The sequence below is a fragment of the Hordeum vulgare genome, chromosome 1H, assembly GCF_904849725.1.
Source record: "Hordeum vulgare subsp. vulgare chromosome 1H, MorexV3_pseudomolecules_assembly, whole genome shotgun sequence".
Lineage (NCBI taxonomy): Eukaryota > Viridiplantae > Streptophyta > Magnoliopsida > Poales > Poaceae > Hordeum > Hordeum vulgare.
In genome coordinates this window covers 490,516,628-490,543,426 of record NC_058518.1, presented here as the reverse complement: position 1 = coordinate 490,543,426, position 26,799 = coordinate 490,516,628, and the positions used below count along the sequence as shown (strand labels likewise).

General features: G+C 45.2%; 1 protein-coding gene across 1 annotated transcript; it reads left to right on the top strand.

The window, feature by feature from the left end:
* The first annotated feature begins 19,892 nt into the window (after positions 1-19,892).
* Positions 19,893-21,498, top strand: LOC123417891 (anthocyanidin 5,3-O-glucosyltransferase-like). The gene has a single exon (XM_045106931.1). It carries the CDS (start codon positions 20,013-20,015, stop codon positions 21,447-21,449), a length of 1,437 nt encoding a protein of 478 aa, XP_044962866.1. The 5' UTR covers positions 19,893-20,012; the 3' UTR covers positions 21,450-21,498.
* Positions 21,499-26,799: the final 5,301 nt, after the last annotated feature.

The following is a 26,799-nucleotide window of genomic DNA, read 5'->3' as shown; positions in this document are numbered from 1 at the left end:
ATTGACTTTCACTTTGTGCGAGAAAGGGTCGCAGAGAATAAATTGGACATACGATTTATTTCTTCCAAATATTAAGTAGCAGACGAATTCATCAAAACTTTATCAGTATTTGTAGAATTCAAGAGGAATCTTAATATAGAATAGTTAAGATTAAAACAAGGTGTTCGACATATAGAGATATTTGCTATGTAATCTTAATTAGACTCTATATCCTCTCTCTCTCTCCCATAGTTATCTTCAACTCTGTGTAACAACCAAATCTTTCAAGATCGGCTCAAGCCTAGTAAGCCACGGTGTATCATGATTAATATATAACCACGCGGCTCCCTCTCGAAAGAGCAGGAACGCTTCCTTCTGACATCTAGATGAGTGTAATGTGTAGTACTCCCTCCGTCACGGTTTAGAAGGCACGCTTGAAAATCTATGGGACCAAGGTAGTCACCGATTGGTTGTGAGATGTAGCAGTTGTAGATGCTAATGCGCCTAATCAACTAAAAAAATAAGTGCTTGATGTTCCCACAGCCGAGTTAATAACCAGCGCATGCACTGGTGGAGGGGCCACTGGGATCTCGTTCGACGCATGTCCCCTCTTCCCGCACTCCTTCCCTCTTTTCTTCCCGCTCGCTGCCATCGAAGGAGAGAAAAATTTGCTGCCAAAACAGCTCCCACCGTTGATCCCGCCTCCAAAACGGAAATTTCGCTGCCAAAACGAAATCAGCGGTGCCAAATCTAGTCGTTTTATAGATTGCCCGATGGAGGAGCAGGAACAGATGTAGCCGGTTCTTCTCTCCTCGGGAACACTACCTCGCCCGTTCCAATGGTGCCGCCGCAGCCAGGTTCTCAATATCACCGGCCTCCTCCTCTTGGCCTCCGTGGGCTTTCACGGGTTGCCTTCCAGCGCAGATCGCCGCCGCCTGGAGGACTTCCACCCCTTGGTTTGTCTGGGCGTGTGTCGCAGCCCTCTTTCTCCATTGGCATGGCCGGCTTCGAACGGGCTCCTCCTCCTTCTGTCTTGCCCCGGCGACGCGTCGGGCTGTCACGTCCATCTCGCCCTCCGGCACCAAATGAGGCCGGTTCATCGAACTGGACGACGATTGGCGAGACGGGCAGTGGTGGGACGGCCATGGGCGAGACGGGAAGTGGTGGGAGGGACCAGAGACACTAGTGGGGACGGGGCCTTTAGACCCGGCCCGTAAGGGGCTTTAGTCCCGGTTCACCAACCGGGACTAAAGGGGCGGGACTAAAGGCTACAAGCCGGGCATAAAGGTGCTCCACGTGGGCGCCTCGTAGCGCCCCACGGGCAGGACCTTTAGTCCCGGTTCGTTACACAGGCCGGGACTAAAGATTTTCAGATTTTGCTTATTTTCGGGTATTTTTTAATGAAATTATTTTTGGGTTTTAGGGTTTTAGGGTTTAGGTGTTCGGGAGATTTACGTGATGCCTCGTTTGGTGTCCGGGAATTAGTTTTCATATAATTTAAACAGAAATAATTATGCATATATATAAGGTTAACTTATCTTACAAGCGAGCATATATATACAATTATATGGAGATCTGAATTATCGGGACTAGAGCCCGTCTATTTGATTACATGGACGAACATTAATAATGGCCCCTAGCTATACTAAATCGTCCTTTGTCATCTATAGCTTCCGTCTTCAGAAAGGTCGCAAGCTCCTCTACAACAGCAATCGCGCGTTGCTCTGGTAGGACCTTCGTCGTCATGGCCGTGTGCTATATAAGAAGAGGAGATGAATATTAATATCAATCATGATAACAAAGAATGACGGGTAAAAATAGAGGTGTGAATGTTCATTGCTTACGTTGAATCTGTGATCCTTGTGCTCAGAGGTAAACATGCGAATGGTCTCGCAAACATAGTATCCGCATAGATGCGTTCCCCGTGGCTGCTGGTCGCACTTTACGAGAATAGAATATATATAATCAAAATAATAATCTAGCATCATAAATGTATTGAAAATAGAAGTATATCATACTACTACTTACCTGAGCCGCTCTAAAGGTCAACATCTCATGCTCGATACCGGGAGTCACGCACTTGAACCGCTTCCAAACCCTGCCCGACAAGGATAATGATTTGCTAAGTTTTTCATTAATTGATATATCAGAAAATCATCGAAAGAGACCGATAGAGCGCAAGAATGATTGAAATTACCCTTGGAGCATGTCCTGCAGGCTTTGGAACTGTTCCAAGGGTCTCGATAATGGGTCGAAGGCATCAACTCTTCCCTTATCAATTTGAATGTCCAACAGAATCCAATGAAAACTGCACATGTATATATATATATGTGTGTGTCAGTAACTTATCAATTACACTTATAAGTGAATGGACACAACAGAGTAAAGACCCTCACCTGAAGTTGTATGGAAGCAGTATGTGGTCACAGAAATTTTGATCTGTTAGAAACCTTAGAAGGTTTTTCTCCGTCTCCTTGGGATAATTAGTTAGCGTCGCTATATGTATTTTATCTGGGTCAATAAACCCAATATTTAGGATGCTCTTACTTTTACAATCCAGAATCTTCATTCTGCATAATAGAGTACAAGTTATATATAGACAAGGAATTGAAATAACTAAACAAGTTATACGTAGACAACAAATTGAAAAACTTACACACAATAGCAACTCATAAGCGATTTGTCGAGGGCGTCGCCATTGTACATCTGGAAGAGTTCATCAAAGTCGATATGGATTTGTTTGGGGCGGCCGTAGTACTCTTGTGGGACACTCAGCGCGATCATCGTTCTCCCATTCTTTGATTCACTTAAGTACCATTGATGCAAGTAACACATATTTGTTGGGAGATCATCTTTGCTGACCAAAGGCTCACCCATGACAAACTGTGGCTTAGGGGCTACCACAGCCTTGGGTATCTTGTCGTCTTGGGAAGACAACAATTCTTCAACCGAGACACCACATGCAGCTGCCAACTCCTTTTCTCTTTCTAAAGCTAGCCCCTGCACCGGAGGGGGAACATTCTCGGTTAACACCTTGAGGGGTGGGATCGACTGTTTGGCCTGTTGTCCAAGCTGAGGAACGTCTGATTTTTTCTTGCTTGTAGTTGAACTTGATTTGCTCCCACTTGCACTTGCACGTGATCTGCTCTTTTTCACTTCCTTCTGCAATGTGCGTGTATAGTCATCAGGCTTATGGTGTAAGTCATAAGGTCTGATAGGAAGATTAGCATGACGTACCTTTGGGAGGGGCGACCGTTTGCACTTTGGGGTGCTCTGTGGCTTAGGAATCGTCGGCGGAGCGTTCTTGGTGGCACGCTCCCGCTTAGTATCCGGAGCGGACGGCGGCGGAGACGGACGACCCAAGTCCGGCGGCGGTGATCGAGATGGACTCGTGTTGTGCTGGTCGACGTCATGTGGAGGGCTTGCACGTGATCTGCTCTTTTTCACTTCCTTCTGCAATGTGCGTGTATAGTCATCAGGCTTATGGTGTAAGTCATGCTATGATGGAAGGGTCGTGAAGTATTTTGCAAATGCTATTTGCTTCTAGGTGTATTCCGGGCGGGGCTCGGGTTCCTTCTTTTTCATCTGCGCATCATGATGTTCCTTTGCTATCCTGCTGTTTTCCTCGGGGGTACGATCATAAGGTCCGATAGGAAGATTAGCATGACGTACCTTTGGGAGGGGCGACCGTTTGCGCTTTGGGGTGCTCTGTGGCTTAGGAATCGTTGGCGGAGCGTTCTTGGTGGCACGCTCCCGCTTTGTATCCGTGGCAGGCTCAGGCTTTGTATCCGGAGCGGGCGGCGGCGGAGCATTCTTGGTGGCACGCTCCCGCTTTGTATCCGTGGCAGGCTCAGGCTTTGTATCCGGAGCCGGCGGCGGCGGAGCGTTCTTGGTGGCACGCTCCCGCTTTGTATCTGTGGCAGGCTCAGGCTTTGTATCCGGAGCGGGCAGCGGCGGAGCGTTCTTAGTGGCACGCTCCCGCTTTGTATCCGTGGAAGGCTCGGGCTTTGTATCGGGAGCGGGCGGCGGCGGAGACGGACGACCCAAGTCCGGCGGCGGTGATCGAGATGGACTCGTGTTGTGCTGGCCGACGTCATGTGGAGGGCTTGGAGGTAATGGAGGTGTAGGTGACCTGCGACGACTCGGAGGCGGTGTTGTCCTTGGGGCCGAGCCTGGAAGCTTGATGTAGTTCTTGTCCCATATGATGACTCCACCCAGTACTTCTCCGAGTGTCCTCTCATCCTCGCGTCCAGCTATGTCGAGCTCCATATCATTAAACCCCGTCATGATTTCATCCACCCCGACTTTAGCAAAGCCAGCTGGAATCTCACGGCCATGCCAGCGTGCATCAGGGCCAGAAGGTAAAGCTTGTCCGACGGCCACCTTCATGGATATGTTCTTGAATTTCTGATGGAGTTCACATGATGTTGACTCCTTGATTCCATCCACGGGGTAGCCGGGACCGCCCTCTATCATTCTTCGTTCATCGTCGGGCGGGGCCTCAGATTCAGCCACGATGCTTTTCCGCTTAGATGGGGCGCCGGTAATATCAAGTGCAGGATCTTCCTGGCGCGGTACTCCTCTAAGCTCATCAATCTGCTTCTGTTGCTCGTTAATCCTAGCAAGCAACTGGTTGAACTTGTCATTCTCCTCATCCTGCTGCCGCTTCTTTGCTCTCTCTCGGCTTCTGTAAGTGTCTTGGTCTCTGGCAAACCCAAGCCACCACGGGTAAGATGGACCGAAGCCTCGCGTTCGTCCTCCATGTTCGTCATTGCCGAGGACCCGTGTGAGCAAATCTTTATCTCTATCTGCAGTGAACTTTCTTTGTCCCTCCTTAATTTCTTTCACTATCCTTTTCCAATTCTCCCTGGGTATCCTAAGATTGTCATTGCAGATGAGGTCCCCTGTTGTTTCGTCGTACGACCCACCATGCGCAAGGAACCAATTTCTTTCTCTCAATTCCCACTCATCACGGAGTGGTTCAGGTACGATGCCTTTATCAATCAGATTTTGCTCTTTCTTTTCCCACTTTGGGATGGCAGTCTCATAGCCCCCTGGCCCCAGCTTGTGGTGATATTTCTTCTTGTCGGCATTTATCTTGTTCTTTTCTGATAATGCCTGGGCATCTTCTGACTCCTTGTACTCTTGAAATTCCTTCCAGTGATTCGCCTGCTTGGCTAGATACCCCTCGAATACTGGCACTTTCTTTGTCTTCAGATAGTTTTTCCATAGCTTCTTTTTCCAGCTACGGAATAGTTCGGCCATCTTCTTTAGAGTCCACTGCTTGACTTTGGCCCTCAGTTTGTCTGCGACGTCTTCATTCTCACATTCTGGCAGGTTGAAATGTGACATGAGATCATTCCAAAGATTATCATTGTACCTTTCGGCGACATAGTCACTATCGGCTGCCCCTTTGCGCTTGTTCCACTCCCGAACGCTGATCGGGACGTGATCCCTAACGAGAACTCCGCATTGCTTCTTGAATGTGTCAGCAGCATTCTTAGGAAGCTTGGGTTCTCCCGTAGGCATTATCACCTCAAAGGTGTAATGCGTCCGTGCATCCAACTTTCTAGTCGGGCCTCGTTTCGTAGATTTGCTCGATGTGGAGGCCTAAGAGGGAGAAACATTCGTCAAATGAATGTATATGTATACAATATAGAGCTATCTCCAATATTTTTCACATATTACAAGTGATTGTCGAACTTCATATGTATACCTCGCCGGACTTTATTATTTCTTCACCGGCTTCTCCATCAGTGGAGCTATCACCTTCTCCGTCATTGGACCTATCTCCTGCCCCATCGGCTTCATCTTCGTATCGCTCGACCTCCATTCCATATCCGGAGTCGTTTAGATATGACGTCGGAGATTCAGCTGGTTCAACGTCGGGGTCGTCTTTGATTATATCTTCGAGAAGTTCTTCCTCTTCGAGGTTCCTGATATGTGGATCCATAGTTCTGCAAAAAACGGACATTTGATTAACTAATAAACTAACAAACTATATAAGAGGGGTTGGAAACTTCGAAGGCTCGTTTTATATAGGAGGACCTTTAGTCCCGGGTCTTGGCTAGAACCTAAACTCTAAAATACCAGCCGGGCGGAGCCCAGTCCCGGACACTTAAGCATATACAATAGCAAAATTAAACTAGTTCTATTAATTTTCTTGCTAAAAATAAACTATTAACACTTAAGCATATACAGTAGCAAAATTAAACTATTAACACTTAAGCATATCCAATAGCAAAATTAAGCAATAATCTAAGAAACACTATTAACACTTAAGCATATACACTATACAATAGCAAAATTAAATGACAAAAAAAAATATTTCTTCTTCTTGTAACCCTAAACTAATTTTTCCTCTTCTTCTATTTCTCCTCTTCTTCTACTTCTTCTTCTACTTCTACTTCTCCTCTTCTTCTACTACTTCTCCTCTCCTCTTCTTCCCTTTTTCTTCTTTTCTTCTCCGTTTTCTTCTTTTCTTCTCCTTCCCTTTTTCTTCCTTTCTTCTCCTTTTTCTTCCTTTCTTCTCCTTTTTCTTCTTTGCTTGTGCTGGCCGGAGTGTTGGGGAGGAGGGGGCGTGGGGCTTACCGGCCGGAGGTGTCGACGGCGCGCGACAAGGAGGACGGCAGCGCGCGGCGAGGAGGACGGGGCGGCGCGCAGCGAGGAGGACGACAGCGGCGAGCAGGACGACAGCGACGGCGAGGAGGACGGCAGGCGGCGGCGAGCAGGACGGCGGGCAGCCTGACGGCGTCGTCGAGTTCGTCGCTTGCCGCGCCGGGCAGGAGCACGAGAGGAAGAAGAGAAATGGACGATTTGGGTTCAAAAATTTTAACTCCCGCTTATACAGGTGGATCTTTAGTCCCGGTTCGGGGCTCGATCCGGGACTAAAGACCCCTTTAGTCCCGGGTGGAGCCACGACCCGGGACTTAAGGACCTTTTTCGGCAGACCAGAAGGCGGGAAGCAGGGGCCTTTAGTCCCGGGGCGTGGCTCGAACCGGGACTAAAGACACCCCTTTAGTCCCGGGGCGCGGCAAGAACCGGGACTAAAGGGGGTCTTTAGTCCCGGGTGGAGCCACGCCCCGGGACTAAATGCCCTTTTTCGGTAGACCAGAAGGCGGGAAGCAGGGGCCTTTAGTCCCGGGGCGTGGCAAGAACCGGGACTAAAGTGTTGCCTATATAAACCCTCGCCCCTGCCCACCATATCCCCTGTTTTTTGGTTGTTGAAGTGTGACCATGTCATGCTCTTGCCACTCTAGTTCATGCACATGACGTGTTCGATGAAATGCCCGAGCCACTCTACTTAAGCTTTCTCCTCTCCAAGCTCGACCTCCAAGCTCCATTTTCCTTAATATTTGTCTAGGTTTGGCCGTGCACCAACTGCGAGCACCACCGTGGTGAGCCTCTTGTTCTTATCTTCTTTTTAAAATCAAAAAAATCTTACTTGTATGATTTAGATACATACTTGTATAAATTACTCACTTTCATTATTTTTTGTTATTATATAGTGCGATGGTTTTGGTATCCGCCTCCGTCGGCCCTCGTCATGTCTATGATTCGGATGTGGTATATATTATCTTTTATAACTATTTGTTTTATTTAGTGTTTATGACAATTATGACGACCAATGTGACATATATTTTTTTAATCTAGGAGGTATGTCAACCGGAAATTCCAACCCACATAAAAATTCTTGTCGAGAAGTTAAATTTGGTTGAAAAAGAAAACAAATACTTGAAGAAAAAATTGAAAATAATTGAGGATAAGAATATGGAACAAGAGTTGCATGTCGCCGATGTCATCGATGATCGCAAGATGAAGATCGATGCGATGCGGTTGAAGATGGATGCAATGCGCTTGAAGATGGATGAAATGCGCTTGAAGATTAGGAATATTAGAAAATATGCCATTGATAAAGAGGCTTGGTATCATTATGCTGTTGGGTCAATTGTTACCTTAGTTGCGATTTTGATCGCGTTTGTTGTTGCATTTAAATGTTTTACATAGTTGTATGTTGTTTTATGAGAGAACTTTATGTATTTATTTTTTGCAATAATAATATTTGATCACTACTGTTCTTTGGCTTTAATGTGATGATGAACTTGTATTAATTTGGTCATATGTTCTGTAATGGTTTTTTGATATATTTAATTTCATAATAGAGATGAATCGCCAATGATAATATTTAATTTCATAATATGGTTTTTTGAACTCCATACTTTTTGTGTGTTCAACAATTTCTGACTTCATTTGGTATATTTCGTGCATTTACTTTTTTTTTTTGAGCTAGTTAACCCTGAAATTGAAAAGCACTACAAATGAACTCTGAAAATGTTGAAGTTGGTATGCTATCATCATTTCACCCACATAGCATGTGTTAAAAAGTTGAGAGGGCTACGACAAAAACTGGATGCACTTCGTGTACAAAACGGACAATCTCTCTCGAAGTATCACGGTTTCGAACGAGAACTCATCTCTTACAAAGGGATTTTATTTTTTTGAACTTATTTGAACTCCATACTTTTTCTGTGTTCAAAATGCACCATTCAAAAGCACATCATAAAATTTCAACAATTTCTGACTTCATTTGGTATATTTCGTGCATTTACTTTTTTTTTTTAGCTAGTTGACCCTGAAATTGAAAAGCACTACAAATGAACTCTGAAAATGTTGAAAGTTGGCATGCTATCATCATTTCACCCACATAGCATGTGTTAAAAAGTTGAGAGGGCTACGACAAAAACTGGATGCACTTCGTGTACAAAACGGACAATCTCTCTCGAAGTATCACGGTTTCGAAGGAGAACTCATCTCTTACAAAGGAATTTCATTTTTTTGAACTTATTTGAACTCCATACTTTTTGTGTGTTCAATATGCACCATTCAAAGGCACATCACAAAATTTCAACAATTTCTGACTTCAGTTGGTATATTTCGTGCATTTACTTAATTTTTTTGAGCTAGTTGACCCTGAAATTGAAAAGCACTACAAATGAACTCTGAAAATGTTGAAAGTTGGCATGCTATCATCATTTCACCCACATAGCATGTGTTAAAAAGTTGAGAGGGCTATGACAAAAAATGGATGCACTTCGTGTACAAAACGGACAATCTCTCTCGATGTATCACGGTTTCGAACGAGAACTCATCTCTTACAAAGGGATTTCATCTTTTTGAACTTATTTGAACTCCATACTTTTTGTGTGTGCAAAATGCACCATTCAAAGGCACATCACAAAATTTCAACAATTTCTGACTTCATTTGGTATATTTCGTGCATTTACTTATGTTTTTTTGAGCTAGTTCACCCTGAAATTGAAAAGCACTACAAATGAACTCTGAAAATGTTGAAAGTTGGCATGCTATCATCATTTCACCCACACAGAATCTGTTAAAAAGTTGAGAGGGCTACGACAAAAACTGGATGCACTTCGTGTACAAAACGGACAATCTCTCTCGAAGTATGAGGGTTTCGAACGAGAACTCATCTCTTACAAAGGGATTTCATCTTTTTGAACTTATTTGAACTCCATACTTTTTGTGTGTGCAAAATGCACCATTCAAAGGCACATCACAAAATTTCAACAATTTCTGACTTCATTTGGTATATTTCGTGCATTTACTTCTTTTTTTGAGCTAGTTGACCCTGAAATTGAAAAGCACTACAAATGAACTCTGAAAATGTTGAAAGTTGGCATGCTATCATCATTTCACCCACATAGCATGTGTTAAAAAGTTGAGAGGGCTACGACAAAAACTGGATGCACTTCGTGTACAAAACGGACAATCTCTCTCGAAGTATCAGGGTTTCGAACGAGAACTCATCTCTTACAAAGGGATTTCATCTTTTTGAACTTATTTGAACTCCATACTTTTTGTGTGTGCAAAATGCACCATTCAAAGGCACATCACAAAATTTCAACAATTTCTGACTTCATTTGGTATATTTCGTGCATTTACTTATTTTTTTAACTAGTTCACCCTGAAATTGAAAAGCACTACAAATGAACTCTGAAAATGTTGAAAGTTGGCATGCTATCATCATTTCACCCACATAGCATGTGTTAAAAAGTTGATAGGGCTACGACAAAAACTGGATGCACTTCTTGTACAAAACGGACAATCTCTCTCGAAGTATGAGGGTTTCGAACGAGAACTCATCTCTTACATGGATACTATGAAAATGAAAAGTGTTTGAAATTTAGTACATTCCATACATGCATTACGTAAAAGGTTTAATACATTATTACATTATTGCACCAATATTCCTATCTATTATTTCTGTTTTATTTTGGGTCGTAGCCATGGAGAATCTTCATCATTCAGTAGGATGCTTGGGTCAGTTTTCACTTTGAAGGGCGGAATTTCATGAAACTTATTTTAATCTTCTGACATGTCTGTCTTGTCATCTACTCCCACGATGTTTCTTTTCCCTGAAAGAACTATGTGGCGTTTTGGCTCATCGGACGATATCTTCTTTTGCTGATTTCTTTTTCTCGTTAATGTAGACATGTCCTTCACATAGAAAACCTGAGCGACATCATTGGCTAGGACAAATAGTTCGTCCATGTACGCAAGATTGTTGAGATCCACTGTTGTCATGCCGTACTTTTGGTCTACAACTACCCCGCCTCCTGTCAGCTTCACCCATTTGCACCGAAATAAAGGAATCTTAAAAGTAGGTCTATAGTCAAGTTTCCATATCTCCTCTATGTACCCGTAATATGTTTCCAAACAGTGCCCATTCTCGTCTGTTGCATCAAAGCGGACACCACTATTTTGGTTGGTTCTCTTTTTATCTTGGGCAACCGTGTAAAATGTATTCCCATTTATCTCATACCCTTGGAAAGTACATATAGTCGAAGATGGTGGCCTGGCCAAACAGTACAGCTCATCTCCAACGGTGTCGTCATTCATGAGATGTGTCTGCAACCAACTGCCGAAAGTCTTCTCGTGTTCCCCTTTAATCCAAGAGTCCGCCTTCCCCGGGTTTTCGGAGCGTAGAATATTCTTGTGTCTCACGATATACGGAGCCACCACGGTGGAATTGTGTAGAACTGTGTAGTGTGCTTGAGAGAAAGAATGCCCGTCCATACATACTTTTGCTTTCCTTCCTAGTGTGCCTTTTCCTGTCAGCCTACCCTCATACCGAGATTCAGGAACACCAATCGGCTTAAGGTCAGGAAGAAAGTCCACACAAAACTCAATGACCTCCTCTGTTCCATAGCCCTTGGAGATGCTTCCTTCTGGCCTAGCACGGTTACGAACATATTTCTTTAAGACTCCCATGAACCTCTCGAAGGGAACATATTGTGTAGAAACATAGGACCGAGAATTCTAATCTCTTCGACTAGGTGAACTAGGAAGTGTGTCATTATATTGAAGAAGGATGGCGAGAACAACAACTCAAAGCTGACCAGACATTGGACCACATCAATCTGTAACCCTGATAGACTTTCTCGATCGATTACCTTCTGAGAAATTGCATTGAGGAATGCACATACCTTCACAATTGCCAGGCGAACATTTTCCGGTAGAATTCCCCTTAATGCAACTGGAAGCAATTGCGTCATAAGCACGTGGCAGTCATGAGACTTTAGGTTTTGGAATATTTTGTCTTTCATATTTACGATTCCCTTTATATTCGACGAGAAGCCATTCGGGACCTTGATACTGAAAAGGACTTCAAAGAAGATTTCCTTCTCTTCCTTAGTAAGAGCGTAGCTGGCACGCCCTTGAAACTGCCCTGGATGCATGTCATCTCTTCCTTTATGACGTTCCTGGTCCTCCCGTGCTTCCGGTGTATCTTTTGACTTCCCATACAAGCCCAGGAAGCCTAGAATATTCACGCAGAGATTCTTCGTCAGGTGCATCACGTCGATTGCCGAGCGGACCTCATGGACTTCCCAGTAGGGTAGCTCCCAAAATATAGATTTTTTCTTCCACATGGGTACGCGCTTATCAGGGCCGTTAGGAACAGGTTGGCTGCCAGGACCCTTTCCAAAGATTACTTTTAAATCTTTGACCATATCAAATATTTCAGCATCAGTACGGATGACAGGCTTCCCCCGGGGTTCTGCCTTGCCATTGAAATGCTTGCCTTTTTTCTTTAAGGGATGCTTGGGCGGAAGAAAACGATGATTGTACGGATACACATTCTTCCTACAGTTGTCGAGATATATACTTTCTGTCTGATCCAAACAGTGCGTGCATGCATTGTATCCCTTGTTTGACTGTCCTGAAATGTTACTAAGAGCAGGCCAATCATTGATGGTTACGAAAAGCAACGCTCGAAGGTCAAATTCCTCTTGTTTGTGCTCGTCCCACACACGTACACCTGGTTCGGCCCACAGCGGTAAAAGTTCATCAACTAATGGCCTTAGGTACACATCAATATCGTTGCTGGGTTGCTTTGGACCTTGTATAAGCACTGGCATCATAATGAACTTCCGCTTCATGCACAACCAAGGAGGAAGGTTGTAGATATATAGAGTAACGGGCCAGGTGCTGTGACTGCAACTCTGCTCCCCAAAAGGATTCATGCCATGTGTACTCAGACCTAACCATAAGTTCCTTGCGTCAGCTGCAAATCTCGGGAACTCTCTCTCGATTTTTCTCCACTGCCGACCATCAGCGGTGTGCCTCAACTTATCGTCTTTCATACGATCTTCCATGTGCCATCGCAACAACTTCGCATGATCTTTATTTCTGAACAGACGTTTCAACCGTGGTATTATAGGAGCATACCACATCACCTTGGCAGGAACCCTCTTCCTGGGTGGCTCGCCCTCAATATCACCAGGGTCATCTTTTCTGATCTTATACCGCAATGCAGTGCATACCGGGCATTTATCCATATTCTCGTACTTCTCACCGCGGTAGAGGATGCAGTCATTAGGGCATGCATGTATCTTCTGCACGTCTAATCCTAGAGGGCAGACAAGCTTCTTTGCTTCGTATGTGCTGGCGGGCAATTCGTTCTTTCTTGGAAGCATCTTCTTCATCAGTACCAGCAACTTTTCGAATGATGAGTCAGTCACACCGGTCTCTGCCTTCCACTTCAGCAATTCCAGTGTGCTACCCAGCTTCTTCTGGCCATCTTCATAAGTTGGGTACAACAATTTGTTGTGGTCCTGTAACATCTGCTCGAACTGCAACCTCTCCTTTTCTGTGTCGCAACCTCACCATGCATCAGAAATGACCCAGCCAAGATCATCAGCGGGCTCATCTGGTTCCCGTTCTTCATCCTGATCTTCTTCTTCATTGTCTTCCATTGCGGTATCAGCATACTTAGGGAACATAGATCGGTAGTTATCATCATCGTTCTCTTCTTCTTCATCGTCGTCTTCCATCATAACCCCTCTTTCTCCGTGCTTGGTCCAAACATTATAGCCCAACATAAAACCGGACCGAAGCAGGTGGCTCTGAATGACTCTTGAGGAAGTGTAATCCTTCTCATTCCGACATTCAACACATGGACAAAACATATAGCCACCACCATGCTTGTTCGCATCAGCTGCATCTCGAAAAGAATGCACGCCTTCTCTGTAAGCGGCTGTGCGTCGATCACCGTACATCCATGGATGGCTCATCTGTGTTATACGACAGTATATCAAATACAATCACGATCCTAAAAATTAGTACCGCACGGTCTAAACGAGGAAATATAGTTGCTAACCTTTTAGAATAAGTAGAAATAAAGAGGAAGAGGTTTAAGCGTGGCTCAGGCATCTCATATCGTAGTTGTGTTCGGTGAACTGAAGCGGCATCGCTCTAACACACATTTCAACAAACACCTCTAGTGCATCAAAAAAAGTGGAGAGCAAGCACCCAACCACAATCCTCCATCCAAGAAAAATGCAAGGAAGAGGGGAAAGGGGGGTTGTGCTATATATAGGCAGGGGACTTTAGTCCCAGTTTGAGACACAAACCGGGACTAAAGGTGGCGCACATGCGGGCTGCCAACCGCGTAGCCTTTTAGTCCCGGTTTGGGACACGAACCGGGACTGAAGGTTCCTTACGGGCCGGGACTAAAACCTCGAGGGAGGCATTGGGAATTGGGGCGACGTGGCCGGGCCTTTAGTCCCGACCCAGAGGCAGGCCGGGACTAAAGGGTGCAGGCCAAAGGCCCGTTTTCCACTAGTGGGGTATGCCCGGAATGGAAAGAGAGTAATTTGGATTCTCGTCTGCCCTTGAGACCACGCGGTTACGACCGCGCTGACGAACCCAATGACCAAAGTGAGGCCATTATAGCCTGCGGATTCGGATAGTGTCGTACGCGCTCGTCTCTCGTCTCCTCCGTCGCCGGTCCAGAGAGAGGAGAGGGAAGGCGGCCGGTATTAGGCATTCGTCTTACTGCAGCCCGGCCGCCGCGCTCTGGTAAGCAAGCAGCCGTGATTTCTCCGTGTAGTTGTGCGGTGCCGTCGTCGATCCCCTGTGCGTATACGTAGTCATCTTGGTGCGCGCGGGCGACGGGCCGGGGTTTTAGATTGGAACCTGGGAATCGCCGTTCGTCTTCCTCTGCTAGGGTATATATAGGAACCTGGGAACCTTTTCTAGCGTTTCCATTCGTGCTCGTTTCTGGGGCGTTGTTGATTGAACGGGGGGGCTTCGACGGAGGGTGGGATCCCTATTCGTCTCCTTCCTCCCGTCTGCAGTTGGAGGGCGTTTTTCTTCTTTCTTTACGTTTTGGACCTGGGGCCGGACTCGTGCGGATTCGAACGAGATCCCAGGGTTTGCTCGGCTGGTCGATCTGGGGGTTTCTCCCGCACCCGCGCGCGTTTCATTTGCTGGTTTGCCGTAGGAGAGCCATTAGAGCGATAAAGCTGTCTCCGTCTCCAGTTTCCACCAAGAAGAAGAGCGAAACATTTTTCCTCTGCCGACCTAGCAGGCCTTGGTTTCTTTTTTAGCATTGGACGATGATTTTAATTGATTGGTGTTTGGTGTTGGGCTACTTCAGGCTGGGCAGGAAGCCACTCTTAATACTTGAAGCAGCAAACCATGCGTGGTGAATGGTGATCGCTTGCAGGTTCAACCCCAGGTTTTGATACACATACGGACAGTGCAGAAATTACCTTACGATATCACATGCCAATTTTGGTTGGAAATCAGAGGGACGGCCTATACACCAGGAAATTTAGTATTTTTTTGTATAGGTTTAATCTGTATAGGTTTCAGTCCATACATCTTGGTGAACTACGCTTCTTCATAGGCATTGAAGTCAAGAAAATTGAAGATGCATAGTACTGAATCAAGAGAAATATGCTACTGAACTTCTGACTCGTAAATTCATTATGTGTGTAAGCCTCCAGCCACACCATTGTCCTTCTCAAAAAAACTTTCAGCTTTTGAAGAAGAGCCACTTAAGGAAGAAGAAAGCACAAGATACAAAAGTGTAGTAGGTGCTTTACAATACTTGACATTGACAAGGCCAGATATATCCTTTGCTGTTAACAAGCTACGTCTACAAAAAGAAAGAAAATGAAAAAAAAGCACAAAAACATATGTTACTCTAAGGTAGAATGAATTAAGGGCATTTGTATTACCCTAAATTTAGAGAGAAAATAAAACAACCATATGTTATTCGACGGTAGAATGAATTAAGGGCATTGGTGTCTAAAATAAGAAAAGTAAGAAACATTTTTTCCTAAGGAAGAAGGAATTAGGGAATAGTTTATCCTTTAAAAGCCAACAATAAAATTAAAAGGTAATATTATACAACTATGCCTAACATAAACAATCAATAATACTTATTGTAAGACTCTTTTCTTATTTGTAGGAATTGCAGTAAATTGAATTTGAACATAAAGTACACAAAACTTGTACTATTATGTATGAACTCCCTTCGTACAAAAAATATAAGAGTGTTTATGATATCATTGTTGCAAGTTGTTCACATAGTGCTACTAATGCCCTCTTGTGTGATCTCAGTTTAGAATTTGCTTTGAAAGATCTTGGTGAACTACGCTTCTTCATAGGCATTGAAGTCAAGAAAATTGAAGATGCATAGTACTGAATCAAGAGAAATATGATATTGAACTTCTGACTCGTAAATTCATTATGTGTGTAAGCCTCCAGCCACACCATTGTCCTCCTCAAAAAAACTTTCAGCTTTTGAAGAAGAGCCACTTAAGGAAGAAGAAAGCACAAGATACAAAAGTGTAGTAGGTGCTTTACAATACTTGACATTGACAAGGCCAGATATATCCTTTGTTGTTAACAAGCTAGGTCTATCAGTATTTGCATGCTCCTACTACTGTACATTTGACAACTGTTAGAAGGATTGTACGGTACATCAAACATACAGTGAGCTTAGGCCTTCGGTTCAAATGTTCTAACTCCACTGTGGTTAGTACTTTCTCACATGCTGACTGGATAGGTTGTAGTGATGTCATGAACTCAAGTAAAAGGTTTGCCGTATTCTTTGGTTCCAATCTCATTTCTTGTAGTGCGAGAAAACAAGCCACTTTGTCCAGGTCAAGTACAAAAGCTGAATACAAGTCCCTAGCCAATGCTATTGCTGAGATCATTTGGTTAGAATCACTTCTTAATGAGTTGGGAATCAAGAAATATCATGTGTCATGTTTGTGGTGTGATAATTTGGGAGCCACATATTTTTCTGCAAGACCAGTTTTTCATGGCAGAACCAAACACATAAAAATTGACTTTCACTTTGTGCGAGAAAGGGTCGCAGAGAATAAATTGGGACATACGATTTATTTCTTCCAAATATTAAGTAGCAGACGAATTCATCAAAACTTTATCAGTATTTGTAGAATTCAAGAGGAATCTTAATATAGAATAGTTAAGATTAAAACAGGGTGTTCGACATATAGAGATATTTGCTATGTAATCTTAATTAGACTCTATCTCCTCTCTCTCACATAGTTATCTTCAACTCTGTGTAACAACCAAATCTTTCAAGATCGGCTCAAGCCTTGTAAGCCACGGTGTATCTTGATTAATATATAACCACGCGGCTCCCTCTCGAAAGAGCAGGAACGCTTCCTTCTGACATCTAGATCAGTGTAATGTGTAGTACTTCCTCCGTCACGGTTTAGAAGTCACGCTTGAAAATCTATGGGACTAAGGTAGTCACCGATTGGTTGTGAGATGTAGCAGTTGTAGATGCTAATGCCCCTAATCAACTAAAAAAATAAGCGTTTGATGTTCTCACAGCCGAGTTAATAACCAGTGCATGCACTGGTGGAGGGGCCACTGGGATCGCGTTCGGCGCATGTCCCCTCTTCCCGCACTCCTTCCCTCTTTTCTTCCCGCTCGCTGCCATCGAAGGAGAGAAAAATTCGCTGCCAAAACAGCTCCCACCGTTGATCCCGCCTCCAAAACGGAAATTTCGCTGCCAAAACGAAATCAACGGTGCCAAATCTGGTCGTTTTATAGATTGCCCGATGGAGGAGCAGGAACAGATGCAGTCGGTTCTTCTCTCCTCGGGAACACTACCTCGCCCGTTCCAATGGCGCCGCCGCAGCCAGGTTCTCAATATCACCGGCCTCCTCCTCTTGGCCTCCGTGGGCTTTCACGAGTTGCCTTCCAGCGCAGATCGCCGCCGCCCGGAGGACTTCCACCCCTTGGTTTGTCCGGGCGCGCGCCGCAGCCCTCTTTCTCCATTGGCACGGCCATCTTCTAACGGGATCCTCCTCCTTCTGTCTTGCCCCGGCGTCGCGTCGGGCTGCCACGTCCATCTCGCCCTCCGGCACCAAATGAGGCCGGTTCATCGAACTGGACGGCGATTGGCGAGACGGGCAGTGGTGGGACGGCCATGGGCGAGACGGGAAGTGGTGGGAGGGACCAGAGAGAGTTTGTTCGGTAGCACAACAGGTAAACTCTAAAACCTAATGTTTCTAGATCATGTACTCCCTCTGTTTATCTAGTTTTCCTACATGTGCATCACGAATTAGATCCTGTTCTCCCTGTGTCACAACTCAGATTTTTTTGTAGATCATGCAGACGTCCATCTACAGGTTCATATAGTGTTGCAGATCATGTAGACCATGTAGGTCACAACTCAGATTTTTTTGTTGTTGTAGATCATGTAGATCACCTACAGGTTCATATAGTGTATTCTAATTTATATTTTGATAAGGTATTGGTGGAGATGACAATGCAAGTAACATTGGCTACCGAGGCAAGGGATACAACGCCAATTTTGCTCATGCTGACGAGTACCCTCCTAGGAAAGAGCCTGTACAAATCCAAAAAAAACACCTCTCGATTTGAGTAAGCACAACTAGAGCATATTGCAGTAATATTCTCTATATTTAGTGTTGCTTCTCTCAATTTTGTTCGAATACATGTAGATGTTATGGCAAACAAGAAGACACTACCGCACAAATGACAAGCGTCATATGTACGCAATGATCCTTGAGCGTAATGGCGTGTGTAATAGATTGAAGCGTGGGATTTCTAAAGATGTTGCACTTATTTGTAAGTGTCCTAGGAGGGTAGTGCAAAGGGTATGGATGGAGGCTAAAAAAGGTGGTGGCATTAGTTCGGTGAAAAACAATAAAAAGCTAAAATCTGGAAGGAACAAGATTGAGTTAAACATAGATGCATTGGAAGCCATTCCACCTGGAGAGAGAACAACTTTAGAACAAGTTGTTGGACATATGAGCATGTCAAGAACCACTGTTTGGCGAAGGTGAGAGTTGTACTTTGATATTCTTGTAAATTTTGATCATAAGAATTTGGTGAAATATTCTTGTTATTTTTCTAGGCTGAAGGAGAAGAAAATTAGACGAATAACTAGCGAACTGAAGCCTTCTTTGACCGATGCAAACAATAGGGCTCGTGTGGAGTATTGCCTAAGGCATCTTGAGCCGTGTAGCATGCGCGATGGTCCCACCTTTAGGGCTGATATGGATGTAGTTCATATCGATGAGAAATGGTTCTATCGCACACGCAAGACCCAGAACATGTATTTGAGTCATAGAGAGGAGGCACCACACCGTGAATGTAAACACAAAAATCACATTCAAAAAATCATGTTCTTGTCGGCAATGGCAAGACCAAGGTATGATGCTCAAGGAATTTGTATTTTTGATGAAAAGATCGGTGTTTGGGCTTATACAGAGTGGGTTCAAGCTAAGAAGAGAAGTCAAAATAGGTTGATATTTGTTCATGTTACTAAGTTCAACTAAATTCATTCATGCTCATTTGTATTAATCTCTATATTTTTATATCCATAGGTTGAGGGGGACATGGGAGATGAAGCCAGCTGATAGCGTGGATAGGAACAAAAGTCGTGAGTACTTAGTGAAATATGTACTCCCAGCTATAAAGGAAAAGTGGTCTGAGAGCGGTAGATGAAACACCATCTACGTACAACAGGACAACGCTAGGACTCACATTTTGCCAGATGATAGACTCTTTATGCAGGAAGCAGCTAGGGGTGGTTGGGATATTAAGATGATATATCAACCACCTAATTCACCTGACCTGAACATATTAGATCTTGGATGGTTTGCCTCCATTCAAGCAATGTTCCATAAGAAGAAGATTGTCCAAAAGGTTTAGCAGAATTTTCCTTACAAATACGTGCATAATTTGGTTTCCTACTGGTCTATGTACTGATTTGAGTACTTGTATATTTTGTGCAGTAGGTTAATGAATTCCTTGGTGAGTACTAAGGGGGTGTTGTTTTTGCCGAGACTAGACTTTTTCTAGTCCCAGGAAGTAAATAAAAAAGTTTCTTCAGTAGAGTCTTTTTCTAGTTCCTTTACAAAAAGTCCTTCTCATTTGGTTACATGGGACTAAAAAATATTTTTTTAGTCTAGTTCCAGTGAAACACCTTGATACTTTATGTCTTTCGACATGCGAACCGAAAAATAATTGCATACAGGGCCAGCGAAACACGCACTATAGTAAAGTAAAGACTGGTATGGACCAACGCCAACCTACAAGCTTCCATCCCAATCCTGGGCGCATGGCTCGATCAGAAGGAAGGATGAATAGGTTTCCACACAGAGCCTCCACGCATCCATCCACTGCCCGCGCCAAAAAATAGACCAACGCAGATGGAGAAGACGGTGGTTCTGTACCCCGGCCTCGCCGTGAGCCACTTCGTCCCCATGATGCGGCTCGCCGGCTCCCTCCTCGAGCACGGCTACGCCGTATCCGTCGCGATGATCATCGACCCCGCCGTCACGGGGAACACAGAGTTCGCGGCCGCCGTCGGCCGCGTGGCCGCCGCCATGCCGTCCGTCCACTTCCACACGCTCCCGCCTGTGGAGGACCCGCCCAGGCTAGCCCCCGGCCCGCAGTTCCTCGCCAGCTACTCCCAGCTCGTGCTCCGCTACAACGACCGCCTCCACGACTTCCTCTGCTCCTCCGCGCGCGTCCACGCCGTGGTCGTCGACTCGCTGTCCTCTCAGGCGCTCGGCGTCACCAACACGCTCGGAATCCCCGGCTACGTCATGTTCACCTCCGGCGCCGCCGCCCTCGCGACCTTGGCCCAGCTTCCTTATGTTCTCGGCGAGGGGAACCGGACAAGCTTCAGGGAGCTAGGCGACGCACCTGTCGAGTTCCTTGGCCTTCCGCCCGTTCCGGCTTCTCACCTGTTCGCCGAGGTGCTCGAGGACCCGGAGAGCGACACGTACAAGACGATGATGACCTCCCTGTCACGGGTCCCGGACACCCATGGCATCCTGGTGAACACGTTCGAGTCGTTGGAGGCTCGCGCGGTGGCCGCTCTCAGGGACCCTCGGTGCCTCCCCGCCGGCCGAGTCATGCCTCCGGTGTACTGCGTCGGACTCGGGCCATTCCTCGGCGGCATCGAGGGCGAGGCGAAAGAACGGCACGGCTGCCTCGCCTGGCTTGACGCGCAGCCGGACCGCAGCGTCGTGTTCCTCTGCTTCGGGAGCACCGGCGTAGCGAACCACTCGGCGGAGCAGCTCAAGGAGATCGCCGCCGGCCTGGAGAAGTCGGGCCACCGGTTCTTGTGGGTCGTGCGAGCGCCCCACGGCGGCGACCCGGACCTCGACGCGCTCCTGCCGGACGGGTTCCTGGAACGCACCAGCGGCCACGGGCTCGTCGTCAAGCAGTGGGCGCCGCAGGCCGAGGTGCTCCGCCACACGGCCACCGGCACGTTCGTGACGCACTGCGGGTGGAACTCGGTGCTGGAGGGAGTGGCGGCGGGCGTGCCGATGCTCTGCTGGCCGCTCCACACGGAGCAGAAGATGAACAAGCTGCTGATGGTGGGGGAGATGGGGCTCGCCGCGGAGATGATGGGGTGGCAGCGGGGGCTGGTGGAGGCCGCCGAGGTGGAGCGGAAGGTGAGGCTGGTCCTGGAGTCCGAGGAGGGCAGGGAGCTCAGGGCGCGGGCGGCGCAGCACCAGGAGGCCGCGGGGGCGGCCTGGAGCGACGGCGGGTCGTCGCGCGCGGCGCTCGCCCGGTTCTTGTCGGACGTGGACCGCCGGTGGCAGGCCCGGGCTCGCCGCGCGGAAGCTGCGTGAGCTTGGTCACGGCACGTGAAGAAGTTGGCAGGCGTGGTCCGCAATGTTTCCCACCACAAAAGTACTCCTACATGCTGCACTGTATGAACGACTGATTGAACCAGGCATGTTTGATAGCGGCCATTTCAGAATAAAATAAATGTTTAAACGATATGGTCTTTGTGTTAGAGCATCTCCAACAGCGACATATAAATATTACGTCCAATAAAAAATTTAGCACGTCACTGTAGAATTTTTAAAACGCGAAGACTGAAGTATCTTCAACGGAGGCGCGCTAGTGGAGCATTCAATCCAACCCAATCCAGCAACCCCACCGACAGCAGCATAGAGTTTGCTGCGCGCGCAAGCCGACGCACAAAATATGCTACGAGCGATAATGCTTTTCAGCGCGCGTCCAGAAGTTTTTAGAGCACGCATTATTTTGCACCGTCAATTGTAGTTGTCCGGCACTCAAAAAACAAAAAATTTAACACGCGGAGCACTTTTTAAACGCGTGTTGGAGATGCTCTTAAGCACTACACCTACATCTTGGTCCGTGTTGAACACAGTTATAGCACAACTAGTAAAATATTTCTGCATTGCTACAGGTTATAATATATGCAAATGAATTAAAAATAATTAAGGTTGTTTTTGTGGTTAAAGTTTATTTCTTCCTCACAGGTCCGAGCATTTCAGAAACAGCCGCTCATGCTTCAACCGTCTAGAATTCAACCGTCTAGACAGTCCAAGACCCCAAATTAAGACCATATGAAAGGAGAAATGTGGATGTTCAGGCTATCCGTCATGGTATTCTCAGCAGCGGTCCCAACTCAAAGACCCCATTCCACGACACACCCTTCACTTTTCCTATCAAACCTCCCCTTTTCGCTTCGTTTTTCATAGCAGGACATTTCACATTGCAGCACTCTCTTTTAAAAATGGATGGTGTACATGTCACCTTCGCCATGGCTCCGTCTCTCATTCACATCATACTTCTTCGCGGACCGTCAGGGAGGAGTCCCTCGACGACCGTCGCGCTCTCTGCCTTGTTCCCCTCCGTCATGTGTTTGTGTCGGTCCACCATCGCCATCAAGGAGGAGAAGGCATGCGCTGCCCGTGGCGTCCCAGAGTCAAGAAGGCAGATCTCAAATCTCCTAAGTGTTTGCCATATTGTTACATACAACTAGAAGTCATGCATGATCAGGAAATAAAAATATAATTTCCATTGTTGGGCATGCAACTCATACATCACTATGTTCATCATTAATTCTTGAAGCAACCAATCAATACATTTACTTTTCTGTCCTAACAAAAGAAAAAATAACTTGATAAAAAAATGAACTCATCGCTCATATAATTTGTTGAAAAGTCGTCTTTAATGTAATCCATTCGCCTGGAATGACCCGCCCAATGCTTGGCAATGCTAATAAGTCATTTATCTAACATGCTCGCTGATTACATCATGTACAAGCGTACATACATTTTGTGGTGGGATTCGGAATTGTACACTTTGACTTTATTCGAAACGAATTTGCAAACATGGCGAGTAATTACAAATATTGACACTCGTACACATCTTCATCTCTTTCTCTATGTAACATAGAGGATGTTTTTGTCCTCAACAGGAAAATGACATATTTTATAATTGCAATGGAATCCATCTGGAATATATGTAAGCACGTAATATATTTGGTCATATCCAAGGAGAACAAGTCTCATCGTACCTCAAAGAAGGATTTTTTTTAAGCAAGTTTCTTTCTAAGACAGAAATAATTATATTTGTCACGTTACCTGATAAAAAATAAACAACAAAAACAAAGGAAAACTTTCTTTCTAAGGAAGAATGAATATGAGAGTTGTTTACCCCTAAAAGAAACAACAAGATTTTTTTAAATATTGTACAACTATACCTAACATGAACAAATCATAAAGGTTTATGATGTGCTCGGATGTCTGTATTCTAGACCTCTGTATTGAATTGGTTTCCATTATAATTCAGGAAGGAAACTGTAATGAACATGAATACGGATTCACATGTTTGGATGTTCTTGGAATTAGGCCATGGAATCTCAATGATTTTTCAATACCAAATCACGTTCGGATGACATACCATTAAATTACATATGCTTTGTGCTTTATGCATCAAATCAAAATACACAATGTGCGAGTAAAATTGAATGATTATTTAGCAAAAAAAAAATCTAGAAATGAACGACGACATCGAATAATATTCGCTCAACCTGCAAAAGACGGATATGTGGTTAGCAAATTCGTGTGAACATGGAGAGCAGGAACCAATAAGAACAAGGGACGTGGAGGAACTTAGAATGGGCTACGTGGGCAAGTAAAGAAGAAAAACCAGGGAATCCAAGGAAGAGGGGAGAAGATGACAGAGGAAGGGAAAGAAGAAGATGGCAGAGAAGAATTGGAAGAAGAAGATGTCAGATAAGGCGGTTGTACCGGCCATTGGGATGAGCGGGATGGAGGACGTGCTGGCCAGCGAGATGAACCAGATGCAAGGGATGTGTCGGCTCCGACGGGAGAGGAAGGGGCGCAGGGGAGGTGCGACAGGTGCGCATGCTTGAATGTTCACCGCCATCGGGCAGGGGACTAGGAGGAGAAGGGACAGGGAGCGGGAATCCATACATGCGTCGTCGCTGCCTGATTCTTCCGTCTCGGTCGGGGAGGAAAGGGGCAGGCCACCGTTGCCTCCTGAAGCGTTGCGTTTTGCGGGACCAGGGCAATTCAACCCAAATCAGAACCCCTGACCTCTCTATCGCGAAACAGTTGTGCTAGTGGACGCGATTTCTACTCTGCATCGGTCCCCTTTTGTTGGGAAACGTTGCATGGGAAATAAAAAAAATCCTACGCACACGAAGACCTATCATGGTGATGTTCATCTACGACAGGGAGATCGGATCCACATACCCTTGTAGATCGCTAAGCGGGAAGCGTTAAGAAACGCGGTTGATGTAGTGGAACAGCTTCGTGATTCAAATCACCTTCGTCCCACGATCCGTCCCGATCTAGCACCAAACGGACGGCACCTCCGCGTTCAGCACACGTACAGCTCGATGACGATCTCGCCTTCTTGATCCAGCAAGAGAGGCGCGGAAGTAGATGAGTTCTCCGGCAGCGTGACGACGCGCTGGTGATGGTGATGATCTATTCCTGCAGGGCTCCGTCCGAGCTCCGTAGAAAACCGATCTAGAGAAAGAACGACGAAGTAGAGTTGAAGGTTGCACCGAACAAACCTTCGGTCACCAACAGCTATAACTTAACTATACCGAAACGTCACCGAACCGTAAGTGTGCAGACCCTGCGGGTTCGAGAACTATGCAGACATGACCTGAGACACTCCCCGGTCAATATCCAACAGAGGGACCTGGATATCCATATTGGATCCTACATATTCTACGAAGATCTCATCGGTTGAACCTCTATGCCAAGGATTTATATAATCACGTATACCATTCCCTTTGTCCTTCGGTATGTTACTTTCCCGAGATTTGATCGTCGGTATCCCTATACCTATTTCAATCTCGTTACCGTCAAGTCTCTTTACTCGTTCTGTAATACAAGATCCCGCGACTAACACTTTAGTCACATTGCTTGTCAGGCTTATATGTGATGTTGTATTACCGAGTTGATGAGGACATGACTACCTTTGATATTATCACAATCATTGCATATGCGTATTTATTTGAGGTGATTTCTGATAAAACTCATGCAATAATTTATTTATGTTATCCGGAACAAAAATACTTCACCTGTTTTTATTTTATGCCTAAATGCAAAATGGCCGAACACTTGTATGAATCACATGTGATGACAAGGGAAGAGGAAATGGTTGGATGCTATTCAAGAGGTCCTCTCATGTCAAAGAAAATAATTAGTTGTTGTTCAAGAAGTTCTCTCACGTCACTTTTAGCCCAAGAGAAGATAGAGTCCAAGGCTTTCACGTTCTGGACTCAGATTCAGACTGCACACACATACCTGTACCAAAACGCCTTCAACTTTTTCATCCGGACTTCGAATTGCATGATTCTTTTTGGGTTGCAAAGTAGATTTTGCTTGGGATTTGTTTAGTTAAAAGTTAGCCATTGCAACTTCGTGTAATTCGTTGGTGTCCAACGACCAGATAAGACCGCTTTCGGATCCCCACTCTTATCAATACTTCATCTGTATTTGCAATATTCAGACTGCAATATCATATTCTTGCTTGTTCTTGAATTGTTTGCAGGAATAGACCTTCGTGATCAGGTTGATCGTGCTCTGACGTGGTCAATAACCTCTTGGAGTTGGTTTAGCGATTGCTAAGACGCAACGGCGTGCACGTTTGTAGTCGGATCGTCAAAGTCGTCTTCACCAAATTGATAGCCACCATCTCATCGAAAGATCGGGACACCCTCGCATCTATCAAGCCACAAGTGCTCTATCACGAATGGGCCCCGAGATACCTCTCCGTCACACGGAGTGACAAATCTCAGTCTTGATCAATGCTAACTCAACGGACACCTTCATAGATACCTGTAGAGCATCTTTATAGTCATCCAGTAACGTTGCGACGTTTGATACACACAAGGTATTCCTCCGGTGTCAGTGAGTTACATGATCTCATGGTCATAGGAATGAATACTTGATACGCACAAAACAATAGCAACAAAATGACACGATCACATGCTACGTTTATAGTTTTGTGTCTTGTCCATCACATCATTCTCCCAATGATGTGATCCAGTCATCAAGTGACAACACTTGCGTATGGTCAGAAAATCTTAACCATCCTTCATCAACTGGCTAGTCAACTAGAGGCTTACTAGGGACATAGTTTTGTCTATATATCCACACATGCATTTATGTTTTCATTCAATACAATTATAGCATGGATAATAAACGATTATCTTGAAACAGGAAATATAATAATAACTATTTTATCATTGTCTCTAGGGCATATTTCCAACACCTTTCGCTCCGGGTGTTTCCGTATACTCCCTCCGTTTCTAAATATAAGTCTTTTCAGAGGTGTTCACCAAAGAACTACATATGGATGTATATATACATACTTTAGAGTGCAGATTCACTTATTTTGCTCCGTATGTAGTCTTCTAGTGAAATCTTTTAAAAGACTTATATTTAGGAACGGAGGGAGTACATCTGAACGCCTAAATTGGCAGGTAGCCAATACCAAATCCAATACAACGGTGCTAATTCGAACATGGTGTTATGTAAAAGGCTTCACTTTTATGTATGAATTAAAATATACTACAAAATTGCACACAGAATATTTAAAACTTGTGCTCTTTCGTACTATGCGAAAATATTTGTAAACTGGTGCAACTTTAATAATGTTTATTATACAAAAATGAAT